General features: G+C 43.9%; 1 protein-coding gene across 3 annotated transcripts in view; it reads right to left on the bottom strand.

The window, feature by feature from the left end:
- The window catches only part of LOC142575917 (uncharacterized), a 35,999-nt gene that overhangs the window by 8,079 nt on the left and 12,247 nt on the right, over positions 1 to 15,673 (bottom strand). Inside the window, exons 2-4 of one of the 3 annotated variants that reach the window (XM_075685718.1) lie at positions 14,314 to 14,358; positions 13,574 to 13,624; positions 12,386 to 12,468 (exon numbers count right to left, since the gene is read on the bottom strand). In XM_075685718.1, the coding sequence (XP_075541833.1) occupies positions 12,386 to 12,468; positions 13,574 to 13,624; positions 14,314 to 14,319 (140 nt within the window). In that variant the 5' untranslated portion in view covers positions 14,320 to 14,358. Of the gene's footprint in view, positions 1 to 8,529; positions 8,660 to 12,385; positions 12,469 to 13,573; positions 13,625 to 14,313; positions 15,047 to 15,673 lie in introns of those variants that run through there. The other 2 variants (XM_075685717.1, XR_012826734.1) reach the window with 2 other exon arrangements.

Here is a 15,673-nt window from a genome sequence, read left to right as displayed (position 1 = left end):
TGAGCGGCATGGACGCTTCTTGTTTCGTCGTCGTCATTGCTTCGCTTTCATATTCAGCATTAAATGAAGTAACATTTACGAAAAGTGATTGCACCTGGTGGGACTTGTGCGTCAACTTCACAATGCTATGTTGTTCCATTTTTGAAGATGTACTCGCAGAAGAAGAAAATTGACTCGCCATCCGGGCCCTGCGAAGGTCGATATCCAGCGAAGCGGTTGAAAACCGCCACTACAACTGCTGAGGGGATTATTCAATGATTTATTGCTTAACGTCTCCTCCGGCGTATTATTCAGTCAGGCGGCGTGCTGTCGCTGGTCGTTTTGCCGTTTCTTTTCCCTTTGGCACGCCTCGTATTTGCACTGCTCGTCGGGAATCGTAACTATGCGTTGTCTACCCATAGCGGTGCTGCAACAGCAACGATAACAGCTGCTAGAGTGGTTCTTTTATTTATCACAGACTAGTGAAGTCACTTTCCGCGACTAAAACTTTCTTGAAGAAAATAATTTTTCCCTAACCGTCAACATGGCTTTCGCAAATTCTTTTCTTGTGAGACTCAGCTGGTAACTTTCACTAAAGACTTGCATGTATGCTATATCTTGATAGCAGTTTCTTGACTGATTGTATAATTTTGGATTTTTCGAAAGCTTTTGACAAGGTCAAAGATGTATTACTACTACACAAACTAAGCGCACTCAACATTGGCCCGGGAGTACTAAGCTGGATCCAATCGTTCCTTTCGTCTCGTTCCCAATTTGTTGTAACTAATAACTCCACATCTAACGCGGCTCCAGTTGAATCGGGTGTTCCATAAGGGTCTGTTCTGGCTCCTCTTTTATTTTTAATAAATGTTAACAATTTACCTGATAACGTTTCCTCACAAATTCGTTTATTCGCTGAAGTCTCTGTTATATATCGAAAAATAACTAATGCCTCTCATATAACTACCCTTCAATCTGATTTAAATAACATATATAAGTTGTGCTTAACTTGATGTATGGAACTTAACATTAATAAATGCAAATCTATTCGGATTTCTCGTTTTAACACAACTTGCCTATCTACGCCCTCAATGTCTGCCCCCTTCAATCCGTTAAATGCCACCCTTATCTTGGCATTCATATAACTAGCGATCTTTCTTGGAAGCCGCATGTAGAATATGTAATATCTAAAGCTAACCGCTCCTTAGGATACTTGAAGAGAAATTTTTCGCTTGTGCGTGTTTTATTAAAACGGCTGCTGCACACAACATACGTCCGCCCCCAATTCGGATATGCCTCATCTGTTTGGGATCCTCATCAGATCACATTAATCAACGAAATTGAATCAGTGCGAAATCGCTCTGTTCGTTTCATGTTGGCTAACTACCATCGCACTGCTAGTGTTACATTAATGAAGAGTACCCTTCAAATCCCATTATTATCTCTTCGCAGATAGGAATCACGCATTTCCCCTTTTCATAAAATCTACTACCACAACGCATCTTTTCGCCCTCTTTGGATCCACCCTGCGCCTTATTATTCGGCTCGTCGTGATCACATACATAAAGCTAACGTAGCCGCCATAACGTTGTCGCGTGCTCACAATCATTCCTTTCTAGCACTTCAGTCGACTGAAATAATCTACCTACATCATTAGTAAGCATCAGTGACCCCACTCTTTCTAAGAATGCACTAATCAGCAGAAAATATTGTATGGTGGCAAATGGCATAATTACGTACTTATTCGTGAACCCTGTCTGCTTGCTAAAGTGTACTCTTTCTGTATTTTCATGTTATAGGTAAGTCTCTGTTTTGGTTGTTATGAATGCATTACTAGTTTTTTCATATCGTTTTTGTTCCCCTGCATTGTTAATTCCTAGAAATAATCCTGTATTTTTTACTCTTGGAATGTATTCTCGCCCCTCCCTTCTGCAATGTAGAACTATGTACCTTGAGGGTATCAAAAATGAATGTAACGGATCCGTTCCAGTAATTTCATTTCATTACTTTTTTTTCACCAATAATCTCGTGGTGGGTGGTAGTGGTGTTGCTCAGAGCTCGTGGTGTTGCCTTCTCGTTTCGTGTCCCCGTCCACGTTTTGTGCTGTTCACTCCACAATGGAAAACCGAAAAGCCCAAGCCGGCTTTCAATCTAAGCATCGTTTGCTTATCTCGAGTGCTGTTCTGCTAATGCTTCCATTCGCTTTAAATTCCACCGCTTTTGGAAAGTGGACGTTACCTGTCGGTATCGCTGGGTGAATACTGTGAAATAAGCTTGCTCAATAACGTTCAACGGAAATCTATCTGTTTCATTTGCCAAAATTACAGCCGCAGTTTCTCACCAACACAGGCTCAACAATCTTTGAACATTGGTCCATTACGGTGACGCTATCACATTGAAGCCTTAAAGCTTTTATATGGACTTGATAACTCCACCTCTGCGCTTTCTGATTGCAACTATACACATTTACTGACGCAAGTTGTACCCATAGCTCGCACGTCTTGAACATAACACCTATTTATGCCCGTACTATCACATTTAAGCACAGTTTTTTCCCACGTACAATAGAGCTTTGGAACTCTGTACCCGGTAATATTCGATTACTCTCACTAAAATATTTAATAGCTATCACTGATGAGCACCTCGCTAACATATAAAGCGCTTCTTTTTGATCATTCAACTTTATGTGTATATCTGTGCTTTTAAAGTGTAATATATAGCAATGTATATTGGTTGCCCTCTTCCTCTTCCTATAACCTATATTGGGCTGAGGTATAAAACAAACAAACAAATAAATAAATAAATAAATAAATAAATAAATACGTTCGCATTCCACTAGGATGTGCTGACGTTTGAGCCATATCTGTTAGCTTCGTGGTGGTCACTTCGAGAAACAAACACTTCTAGAACAATTTCTGCGATCAAAATGTCAGGCGGCCGAATAGTGTGCTCATGCCGTTGCAGCCGCTTGAAGAGGTATCGGCGCGCACGATGTAGGTTTACAACGGCTTTTTTTTTACCACAGAGACATATATTCCGAGGGAAGTAGCCCTATAAAAGCAGAGGCATTTATATATACATATATATATATATATATATATATATATATCAACTGTCAAACGTCGCCTCCATGCGACCAGACGCGTTCGGCTACGTCAGAGACGTATGTGTGCAATATCAGTGACTGGTAAGAATGCTTACGCGCTACTAACAAGTCCCACTAAGGAGCTTCTGTAGTATTCTTTCAATTTCGACTACAATCAGTCAACATACAATCTACTTCTTTGCAAGAGTGATAAAGTCTGGCATCGCGGAAGTTACGTGACAACGACGTTTTCTTTTTTTGCTAGCGGTGATAAAGGCGATAACAGCGCGCCATTTGATCGGAGCAGCTGCGGCATATTGGCTTTCATAGTGCATGCCGGCCCTTACGTAATCTACACAGAAACCAGTATGAAATCTTTTTTTCTGCGTGACTGCCGGCCTCATAATAGATTGATGATGACCTAAATAAAACTGCAGCTGTTTCAAACGCGGGACGCTATAACGTAAAACTATTCCAAAATTTTCTATTCCAATTGTGCAATCAGCCCTCCGAGACTGCTGAAATAGTTTTTTGGACCACCCCCACTTCACCTGTTTGTCACGCGACGTCACGAAAACCGCGATAGCTCCCCATCTGATATGACTTGTATACACTGATTATGCATGATTTGATCGAACAAAAGAAAAATACTTATTTCTGATTCGACGCCTTTTCGTCATTAGCCCTCGGCTATTGGTCAAAAGTTTTCGTGCTGCACCCACTTCAACTGCCTGTGATGTCACAAAACCGTAAAAACTCACCGCGTCAAAGTGACGTACGCGCTAAAGATGAATTAATATGCCGAACAAAACTGAATTTCCTTCTGAATAGCCTCACGCTGCCTAGTTCCGGAAGGAATAAAAGATGGCTGCCACCGATTGCTCAGGCACTGGCTGCTGGCACCTGCCTGAGAGCATTTTTCAAGCAAACAAAAGTGACCTCCTATGAACGAGGAGAGCTTTTGATTGGTCTGTTGAGACAACCCTGCGGTGACCGCCCGTTGCTTGCGCCGGCGGTTAAGCAAATTTGACGTCAGGAGATTGGAATACAAACATGTTGGAATAATTTTACGTTGTAGGGCCCATAGTTCCAGCATAAAGCGAAAGTCTGCTGATGTTCCCGAGGACGTGCGGTGTGATCTTACTAATTTTATATCACTGTTGCCACCAGTCGCGAAAATGGCTGATGGGTGCATGGTAAAAAAACCTACGCAGGTGCCAATACACAGGCCAATGCATGCCGGAAGTTTCTGTTAAGGCACACGGATAAAGTACAAGAAGACGCGCAAATAAGCAAACTGATTCATTAGATTCCAACTCAGTGACCTATATACTGAATGCCCACAAATGTGAGGAAATAGTTTAAATTTTTCTTTTGGATTTAATATTACGAAATGTAACTTCAGTTAAAATATACTGACGTATAATATCCAATTGTTTAATAGCCGCTACCATGACACTCACACTTGCTGTAGCAAATTTTGGTCCATATTAAAGCAACAAAACATCTCGCGAACTTCGCTCTAGGAGACAGGCAGAAACAGCACGCACGTGCGGATAGCGCCACGTGAGCAGCAGCGAACACGAGCGCATGGTCCTACAACAAGCGATTAGTCAGCGATTGACAGTCAGTTAAGTGCCCTTACGTGATTTGAATGCGGAAACGTTCTGGCTTCTCTAATTGGTTACGTCCATGCTACGTGACGCCATGCATTGTCACGGGACCTTCGCAACAGTTCCTTAATTCACCTTGCTCCTCAGTCCACCTTTATCCATCTTAATCCACTTTATTCTACCTTAATCCATCTTGCTATAATTTGTACCAGCCTTGCACCCGTAAGTGGATTAACTTACATTCCTAAATTAGTTTCACTCAACAACAAAATGCACATCGGAATCTTGAACTGAGCGCACAACCATTCTGGACACAATATATATCGACAACGGGACACTAAAGACAGCGATGTATGGGAAACATTTTCACAAACAACAGTACCTACAATATACAAGCCACCATCCTAGGCGTTGCATACAAGGCATCTTTGAAGGGACCCTGAACCACTTTTTACCGAAGTGGAGAAATGCATTTGAAGTTTAAATAGGCTACTTCAGGCATACTTTATCGCAAGAAGTACTTCGATGCGTCTGCAGAAGGGCAGTTATTGACAATCAAACACGGCCTCCGCTGTGCTCCCGTTCCTTCTTCCATGCCTTGCACTGCGAAGACTACGGCTCAGGTGGGCGTGCCCCCAACGCGCCGCCTGCTATACGTCACCGTGGCGCGCAATTCAAATATCATTTTTGATGTTAACGTAGACGCCACGACTTTCGATTTTGGTGCCTACGGTGCGCTTAAACATAAGCGAAACTCTGTTACCCTCAGCTAGCCGCAGTGCGCTTAGCCAGTGGACTCGTGGCGGCACCCCGCGGCGGCCGCGGTATTACGCTGTGTAGCCGACCGCGGCTACCAATAGCAACCGCCTATGGGAATTCTCTTTATTACGAAATAAAATGTCCGGAAGAGAGTGAGGAGCAGGCTTCGGTTTGAAAAGAGAGCGTTTGAGAGAAGGGTGACTTCGCGCTGCGCTTGCGAGCTCCAAGCACCGAATACGACAGCAAAACTTGGCCGAGATGTGCACAGCATCGTGTGCTACCCGCGGACTTTGTTATTTCACCAAGCTCGAGGGGTGGATCAGGGCCCCTCTGAAGGACAAGCCACACGGCCATGTCACCTTTGCGTTGAGAACCACGAATACATGGATAGACTCGATCGCTATAAAGAAGCACTATCAAACAGGCATCACCCAAACAGTGCCCTTAAACAAGCCCACACCGTTGCAAGGAAACTTGATCTAGCTGAAGTCCGTGAAATTTCCGTTCACTTAGCGAGAGGAAATATACGGAATCATACCTCATAAACAAGTTTAAATGCCTTCGCCAAACGGGAATTATTTTGGTGTGTTGCAACTTAGAATCGCTAAAAGCTGTAACTTAAACTTTAAATTCTCATATAATTAACAAAGTCACAAAACGCGTTATGTCACCAGCTAATCTCGACTCTTAACCTCCCCCATTCCTCCATTTCCAATTTTTCCATGCCTCCTCCCTTACAGCTCAATTTATTTTCTTCCGCACATTTACGCATATATCAACTATGCGAGCCCTTTTCCCATGTACCTCTGGCCCTTCCCGCTTTTTCTCCTGTAACCCTCGTATCTGTTCTTCCCGGCTTTTTTCTTCCTTTTCCTTTTTTTTCTTTTAAGAACCCTCACCGAGCATTCGAAAGCCCCAGATGCCAGGACAACTCTTTCGGCGTCTCTATCACACAGAGTCGCGCCATTTCTGTATTTATTTAATTGTTTAGTTGAACAACTTCAGGGCCCATAGGGTTTTACAGAAGGGAGTGGTAACAATAAATATAAAAATACACAATACAGATAACAGGAAACATATTCAAGCGTATTTTAAACTCACTTGGGTCTGTAATAAATGCAATAGATGTGTGCATGTACAAGTGGTTGCAATCATTACGAGTTTGAGGAACGACAGAATTAAAGTGTTGGTTAGTGTGACAACAACGAAGAAACACTTTATGACGATGGCCGATACGAGATGATGTGAATGAAGGATGGGAAAGTAATTCTTGCTTAAGGCGAAGGTTATGGTATAGTAGATCTTATGAAATAAGGAGAGACGTGCTAATTTCCTGCGTAAGGAAAGGGACGAAAGCCGTAATGCTGTTTTCATAGATGAAACACTGGATAGACGGGAGTAGTTGGAAAAAAGAAGCATGCACTACCATTTTTTACTGCTTCAAGGTGACTAACAAGACTTCAGTAAATGGATCCCACACAGCTGACGCATAGTCTAGTTTAAAACGAACTAAAGTTTTATAGAGAACGAGTTTAAGAGAAGAAAGGGCCGCTGAAAAGTAACGGCGTAGGTATACCCACGCCGTATACTGCCGCCGTACTCAAGCATCCGGTTAGCATTATTGACAACATAGTTAATGTGTGGCTGCCAAGACTTGTTTGATTTAATGTGGGCCGATATAAAACACAGTGTTCAGCAAATAGCCGACCAGAAGAGTAAATCCAGTAAATCGTTTATGCAGATTAGAATAAGAAGGGGCCCAAGGATACAACACTGGGACACTCCTTATTGGACTGGACAAGGAGAAGAATCGTAGCCATTAGCAGTTAGAAATTTCTGTAGGTTTAACAAATTTTTTTTTCCACGCAAGAATGCTAGGGTCAAGATTTAGTTTACTGAGCTTAAAATAAAGTAGTTCATGGCAGACAAGGTCAAAAGCATTAGAGAAATCTAAGAATAGAGAATCAATCTAGAATCCCAAGTCTAGAGCTACTAAGAGTTCATTAATAAATGAAATTAATTCAGTCTCTCAGGAGAATGTCATCCTGATACCATACTGACGAGATGTGAAAAAAGAATTAGCTTCAAGAAAGTTAACCAGGTAAGAATAAATGACATGTTCAAAGATCTTACAAGGGACACTTGTCAATGATATTGGTCCGTAATTTGGCACAAAATGAATGTCACCAGATTTAAACAGCGGCAACACTTTGCCCAATCCCAAGGCAACAAACTAGAATTTTCAGTCTGAGTAAAAAGTGCGTACAAAAATGTGGACGAGTAATCAACCGTACTTTCAAAAATTTTGCGTTTACACCATCGAGGCCGCATGATGACGAAACCTTAAATTGTTAACAAAGCCGACGACACCGTCGTAATCAATCACTACAGGAACCACTGTTGGAAAGTTCGCGTCAAAAATTGTGGCAAACACTCAACACACTAATCTAAAGATGCTTTTGAAGATATATCGTTGAATACGTAACAGCATAACGAACGAGAAACGGTAACACCACTTTCATTAGTTATTGACAATACGTTTGCGCGTGCGCCTTTAACAACACCCCAGAACTTCTGGGGGTCGTCTTTTAACAAAGCAGGCAGAGTAGTGCCGAAGGAAGCGACCATGGCGTACTCGATTGCATCTTTATATTTGCGGTCAATCTGTCGATATGCGGTGCGGTCACCGCGACCATTCCTGAGCTTTGTTTTCCGGAAAAGCGTTTCCTTTATTATAAAGGCCATTTAAGGACACATTAACCAAGGTGATCTTCGCTTGCGATGGATGACACGGAGAGGTACATATTTGCGTGTTAGACAGTGAACTTTTATTTTTGAACATAGACCAATTTTCCTCGACAGTGCGCTCGTAAAAGCTGGCCATGCAGCCTTGCGAGAAGGCTGCTAGCTCACTGTTAATTCCTCAAAATTCGGCCTTTTTACAATCTCTCATGTATTTTGGTTCAATGGTGGGACGTTCAACGATTGCTTTAATTGAAAAGTTCATAACACAGTAGTCGCTCAGTCCTGGTAAAGAAACAAGTGAACGCACGAGATCAGGAGCTGCTGTTAGAATAAGAACAAGTACGTTACCGCTGGACGAAGCGTAGTAATATACCACCGTGACGATGCCTATATACCGAACTACTGCGGTTAACGTTCCTTCAAAGACCAAGCCGCTGCCTTCTAACTACCCCGTCCCTTCCCCCCGACTCCATGTCGGCATCTTAACACTTTCAAAATTACCCGACGTATTGCTGCCACGCTACTCGAGTCATCCTTTCAACTCACGTCTTTTTGTTACTCGTGCCCAGACCGGCTTCTTCTTCTAAAACCACAAACGCACTCCGCCAGCGACACCTCTAAAGGTTCCGTAACCTCTTGCTCCCCCATAACCAACATGTCTTTCTTTTCCTCTTGTTTTTTTTCTCTTGCTTTCTTTTCTTTTTTTTTCTTCTTTGACACCTTCTCGTTCTCTCGCTTTTGTCCCTTCGACTTAGACACAACGCTTGGAGACGCCAAGTGACAGCGCTCATTTTCTTTTCAGTCTCTCCCTTAACAGCCAGCCACCAGTGACAATGATCGTGTGTAACGTCACTCTGCTAACCCGTTAAAGCTAACCTGCCGAGGACGACAAGGCAGCCTTTGACGAAGGTAGGTCCTCCTATCGAAACGTTCGTCAGCGTTTCTGAGGCACCTTATCCCTGTTTATAACTTTTATACCACAATTTGCTTTTCCGTCTGTTAGCCCCAGTCTTGATTTTGGAAACGGTCGATTATGAGATTGGCTTAGAAGCGAGTAAATTTGATGCTATTCGCTGTGGTCTTGGAAGAAGCACATCTGCGTATGGAGACGTACGTAGTTGTAGTCCTCTATAAGGTAGGGGTGTTCTACGAAAACACGTTTCGATCTCAAAAGCAAGGCTGTATATTACTGCGTCGTCACACGTCCTGTACGAATAATGATGCAAGCAAGGTGATAGCTGAGGAATAAAAACTTATATAAAATAAACTGGGACAGCAAATACACGGGCACAGTAATACCGAGGCATATTATGGTGCGCGACTGCAAGTAATATGCAAAGCTAAATCGCTACCCCCTCCCCTCCCCCCCCCCACACACACTTTATGCTTTTCAAGTCCCCGGCGTTTGCAGTTTGACATTGCGTATTGCGGCAAAGCGATTTAAAAGAAGTATATTTTAAACTGCCGCCACTTGTGCAGGTTGTTCTACCTGGATCTCTCAGTGACAGCCTCGTTCGATTATACGGGTTTAAGAAATACTAGCAAATATTTCAAATTTTCTAATAGCTAGTTCTCGAATCGAGTACAAAATGAACATTGAGTACCAGACAATTAGGATTGAAATTTGGGAATTCGCACTGCAATATTCAAATTGCAAACACGTGCACCTTAACTGCAACCCCGCCACCTGCTGCCATTGGCAGCATTCATGGCACTTTGACAGTGCGTCCTATAACCCATAGATGTCGCGAGCAGTCCGGTACGTTCCCAACGCTCCCTCTCAAGGGTACACTAGGTGTCGCTTTAGAGCGCGCGTACTGGAAAGCCAAAACTCGAAGTGCGCGAATAGTCAAAATTTCGAACAGCGATGGATATCTTCTTCATCCATTCGAAAAAAACGGAACTTCACAATGCTATTCTCTTGCTAATGTTAGCTTTTTCAAGGGATCTGTATGGTGAATGCAAATCCTTCAACGTGTTTTACTGTAACGGGACCGCACTGAGTGCATAGCCTTCGAAGTGGTGACAAATTCAAATGCCCGATGCATTTTGAAAAACAAACGAGAAAGACTTTGTTATGGCATGTTCTTGTTTCTTTTGTTTCTTTTTCAGAATCAAAAGTTATCTTTTTGCCGAGACTTCCCTGCTACGATGTAACAGGAAATTTTTGTCACTAGACATGTGAAAATTTGTTTGTTTGTTTTTCTCGTCTTTTTTCTCTTTTTTTTTAAGTTGTATTGCTCCCGACAGAGACATCGCTGAGCAGGCTGTTTCTAATTTGATTGATCACAGGGTTTTGGTCACTTAGAGCAACATAGAGAGTGGTTAGGATCAGGAACCCATGCATCCTTGGCGTCGGTCAAAGTCGTGTGTACCTTACCTCGGCCAGGCGGCACGACCGCTCAAGATAGTGGCGCAGTTCATGATGAGTGATTTAGATAGATAGATAGATAGATAGATAGATAGATAGATAGATAGATAGATAGATAGATAGATAGATAGATAGATAGATAGATAGATAGATAGATAGATAGATAGATCCAACACTCAGAGAGGCGATGGAAAAGTGAACGAGAGAGATAAAGATAGGACATGAATTCCAATAATTCACACGTCGACTATGCGATGTGTAGGGTATCCACAGCCGGGCACACAATTATGTCACCTTCTTACGAAAGCTCTAGACAAGGTGGCTAACAACTTAATAACACAGGTGGTCTATTTTCCCATATTGAACAGCATCGAAACAGAAGTTCCCCAAAGTAGTAAAGAATGATTGTTTACATACTGTCATTTAATTAAGCCGAATTTAAATTATAGTAGATTTTTTCCGTAACTTTTTTGCGGGCGGAACGATGAGTACACAGTTAAAGCCAATTTAGCTTGAAGCAGCCACCATAGGCGGAGCATAATTGCCGCGCCAGCTGCTGAAACCACGCCAAGCCTAGAACGCGGAATTCACAATCTCGCTTTCAGAAGTGCGCAAACACAATATCTGGCTTCACTGTCCCTCTGTCCTTCGCAAGTGCGCCTTTGACTTGCTATAGCGCTAAGAACTGAAGGCTGCCGATCTCACAGCTGTTCGATATCCTGAATTATTCACAGTTTGGCTGTTGCAGATTACCGCATTGACGTCGCGAAGGTGATCGCAGTGTTGCATTATATTTTGCTGAACGATACAAACATGCACTCTGTGTCAGTCTTCTCTCTTAAAGGTATAGGAAAGGGATCGGTCGGTGATTCCCCCCCCCCCCTTTTTTTATTGTCGTTGTCGTAATACCGTAGATACGAGTATTTCTTAGTGCCTTACTTTCCTAATACATACATCAGATTACATACATACATCACACATACATCAGAATAATGCGTTGTACTTGCCCTAGGTATGGAGCATTGACATATGAAATGAATCTGAATAGTACCAGCACCCAAGAATTGTGGACGTTGCCGCTTCGGCATTCTGTTCAACCGTCACCACAACACACTAGCGTAACTCAACAAGCAGTACTGTTAATTATTTTTCAAGAGATTGACCTAGTTTCAACAAGTTTTCGAAAGGAACGTCTAGAGGGTACTTTTTTTTAATAAGATACGCATTGATGACACTTAGTCGGCCCTTCGCGCTGCGTTATTGAAATGGTTCGGCGCTGACTAAAAGATTGCCGTAACGCCGCACTGTTTGCGAATAAGTAGCGTAAGTGCATATGCATTAAAAGGAGGTACCTTCTCGACGTTCCTTTTATGAAAGTTCCTGAAACTCGGCCAATCGTTTGAAATGTAATATTTTGAAAATGTTGCGAATTGAGTTCCACCGGCGCATCGCTTTGAAGTTCAACGAATTGCCGAAGGTTCTATGTCCTAATCACTGGACATGATAAAATTTCAATAATCAGAGTGAGCGATTTCACAAATTTATATAGCTAAAGTGATTTGTATAATGTAAACTTGGCGTTATCTGCATATCCTACACTGAATCTTTTATAAGCTATGTGGCTCTTACTGTTTGGCAGTGAAGGTGGTTTCCGCATAGAAGTTGGCTAAAGCGTGGACGGTTGCTGAAAGCGTAGAAGTCGAAACCTCGCAACACATGGAGGCGAAAGAAGTCATCAAGGTGACCCGATTATTACACATTTAACAGGCCGCAGGATAGCTCTAACGACTTCTTCGCCCTGTGAACAAGTCTGTACCGTGCAATTATACTCACGCGCGCCCATCACCAAGAGAAAGCCGATTATGCCAAGGACAGCCACGACTCCGTTGACAGCCAGCTTGGTCCGTGTCGTCCACCTTCGAGAAACCGAAATAAAAAAAAACCAAAGAAACACATATATTTGTTTTGCGTCCACCGTTGAATAAATAAACATCCGTGGGCACCTAAGCACTTCTTATGAGTTGTGAATGCAGAAAGCATTAATGTCCTGTTGAACGTTCGTGAGCGGTCCTTCGAGCTTTGCGCTGCGAATAATGTACGATAGCGGCACGTGCTGCCCGAGCCAGCAAATAGCTGCCGCAGCAGCAGCAGCCTGCGGTGCCAACGCGGCCTGCTGCCGACGTTCCGTGCGGCGAGAGACCAAGCGAACAGCAGCGGCCACCACGGCCGGCAGGAGCGGGCACCAGCTAAGCCTGGATAGAGCGCCTAAATAAGCCCAGTGTGATTGAGAGAGAAATACGGACAGCGCGCAAGCTTGCGAGAACGAGGGCGAAGGTGAAGAGGCCTCGCGATGGTGCCCTCTCCCCTCACGGAACACCTGGCGCGCTAGTGCTATCGCAGGCCTTCGCCTGCTGCCGTGGTAGTGCCCTTTCGCCCGCTCTGTTCCGGAGAGGCGCGCTCGTGAATTGGCGCCGCAGCCAATGGGAATTCAAATGCCGTTTCCCTGCTACAGGCGCCGCCGGTTCTTTTTCGCTTTATGGGCCATTTAGCGTAAGAATTAGCGTAATTTAGCCACATGTACTTACCAACTGCATCTGTGACAGCAATTTCTTCCGTGATTACAGAGAAGAAATATCCAGTGAATCTTCTTTTGTTCGCATTGTTGTTATTAACTCTACACCGGAAGCACACAATAAACTGACCGTGGGCGACTATATATATATATATATATATATATATATATATATATATATATATATATATATATATATATATATATATATATATATATATATATATAAATTTCTAAGCAACAGCTTTGTTACAAAATCAAAAGGTATGCGCGAACGCGTGAAAGACGTTTCATCTGATCGATATATATATATTTATTCTGGTCTAGAGAGGAAGATATACTTACGCATTCACTACAAAAGAATACAAATAATATCTTAAGGTATAACGTTATGCGGCACATTAAATCGCTAGTGCTTGAGGGAAAATAACATATGAAACAGGACGCACTACTTTTATCCGTGCCTTCCAACACAGACGCCTCAGAAGTGGTAGATGTTGCTGCAAAAAAAAGAAATATTCGTATATTTACGCAACGGTCAGGGCTCTATTGACGAAGTCGAAAGCATGCAGTCATGAATAACGAATTAAGGCGCCCTTTGGCCCTCCCTGGCCTTTGGGCGAAAGAAACCCGTATGTTATCGTCATCAACAACGAATTAAGCAGTTAAGCAGATAATGGAGAAGAGAGTAGAAACATCAGCGAGAACGAGAGGTGTTGTTAACAGCAACGGGGCGAAATGCTGACTGCAAGGATCATTTTGGTCAGCGGCATTTATGTATTTCCAATGGCGGGAATGGCGAAATCTAATTGTTACCCTTCCGTCACGGGTACACGGAAGTGGACTGAGTCATTTGTGGACAAGACTACGGCAAACAGCGCAGACGGCACGACGCGAAAGAAAGAAAGCGCAGGTGTTCCATGTTTCTTTATTGACCCGTCTGTGCCGTTAGCCGCGCACCTACGACGCGAAAGTTATATGCGCCCGTTCTGATCGTGTGTAAAACTCGGTTAGCATATTTCAAGTACAAGCGAATGGACGGACATGATACTTCTTTTAATGAAAGTGAGAATGAATTGCAGAGATACAACGAAGTTGCTTGGATTCGGCCCCTATTCCGGGTGGCTGTACGCATTCTTCTCATCACTGTTCTTCGTAGCCAAATCTGGTGAGCCAAAACCATGCTTACTCTCATTTACAGTTTCGCTGTCTCCATCGAAGTCCTCGTCTTCAGCTGTGTGAAAAGGCAAACATTGATAAAATTACAGCACTGGCGTGATAGAGCGCTAAGACAACCCCAGCGCTTATTTTGAAGCTGTGGTGTATCTGAAATGAGCTAGACCATCAGGGAAGACTTGCATGCCAATGGTGTCTTCAAAGGTGACTTAAGACAACAATCAAATCTTTTGTACCATTATAAATGTCCTGCAGAGGAGATAAAAAGTCGTGATTATCGGTGTAACGCCAATTTAGGCACCTAATAATTCTAAAAGAGTGCTCTGGAATACAGTTGCCACCGAGAACGCCGCCAATTGACAGCTCATGTCCTTGTACTGAGTCATATGTTACGAGGATGTTGCAAGTATATAAAAACTATATTTAGAACATACATACAGGATGAGTCAGAATAGTTAAGATGGCTGACCACCAACAACACGCAGCAGCCAGCGTCTCCGATCTTCTTCCTCTCTCTTCTCTCATCCTTCCGTAACAGGACCCCCGGGTGACGAAGCGCCGTCTCGGCGCATGACAGGCGAAGAATTGCGAGCGATGTATAGCTTCAGGCGCGAAACGTGCACGGCGTCGCCAGGCGTCTGACTTGAGGTTGCATCAAAGTGGAGCGGCGAAATCTCGTAACTGACGTCGTTAACTCGGCGTAGGACTTCATAAGGCCCTGTGTAGCGAGAGAGAAGCTTCTGGGAGAGACCAACCCGACGATATCATGACCAGAGGAGCACCCAAGCACCTGGTGTGCACTTAACATCGCGATGGCAGCGGTCGTGACGCTCTTTCTGTATATGCTGTGAGGCTAATAAATGAGATTGGGCGTGTTGCGTTTCGCCTGCGACACGCGGTTTTGCCGGCGCGACTGCGGCGGGGCGGCAGACATTTTGGCCCGTTCGGCGTCGCCGCAACGCTCCCCGCCAGGCGTTTCCAGGCGTTTCCAGGCATGTTCCGATGCCACGTGTCTTCATGTGCGTGTGTGAGTGTATGTGTCATTGTGCCCGAACCAGGCGGTGCGACAGCAGGGGTCACCCTCTCCTTCCAGTCATTGTGCCTGAACCAGGCGGTGCGACAGCAGGGGTCACCCTCTCCTTCCAGTCTTTGTGCCCGACCGGCGGCAGTGTGCGTCACCTTAGCCCATTGTACAATCACGTGCTCGTCTATTGAGGGGTTCCTTCTTGCCCTCAACTGCGAGAGTATAAAAACAGCTGCCCCCGGACGCCAAAAAGGAGGGCTCCGATTTCTTCTGTTGAGTAAAGTGCTCTCCCGTCTCTCTACTTCGGTCAACCTGACCGCCAACTCTTTGCGATGTTAAAATAAACAAG

The sequence above is a fragment of the Dermacentor variabilis genome, chromosome 3 (genome assembly GCF_050947875.1).
Source record: "Dermacentor variabilis isolate Ectoservices chromosome 3, ASM5094787v1, whole genome shotgun sequence".
Lineage (NCBI taxonomy): Eukaryota > Metazoa > Arthropoda > Arachnida > Ixodida > Ixodidae > Dermacentor > Dermacentor variabilis.
Note: the sequence above shows the minus strand (reverse complement) of the source record. Positions and strands in the feature narration are given on the sequence as shown.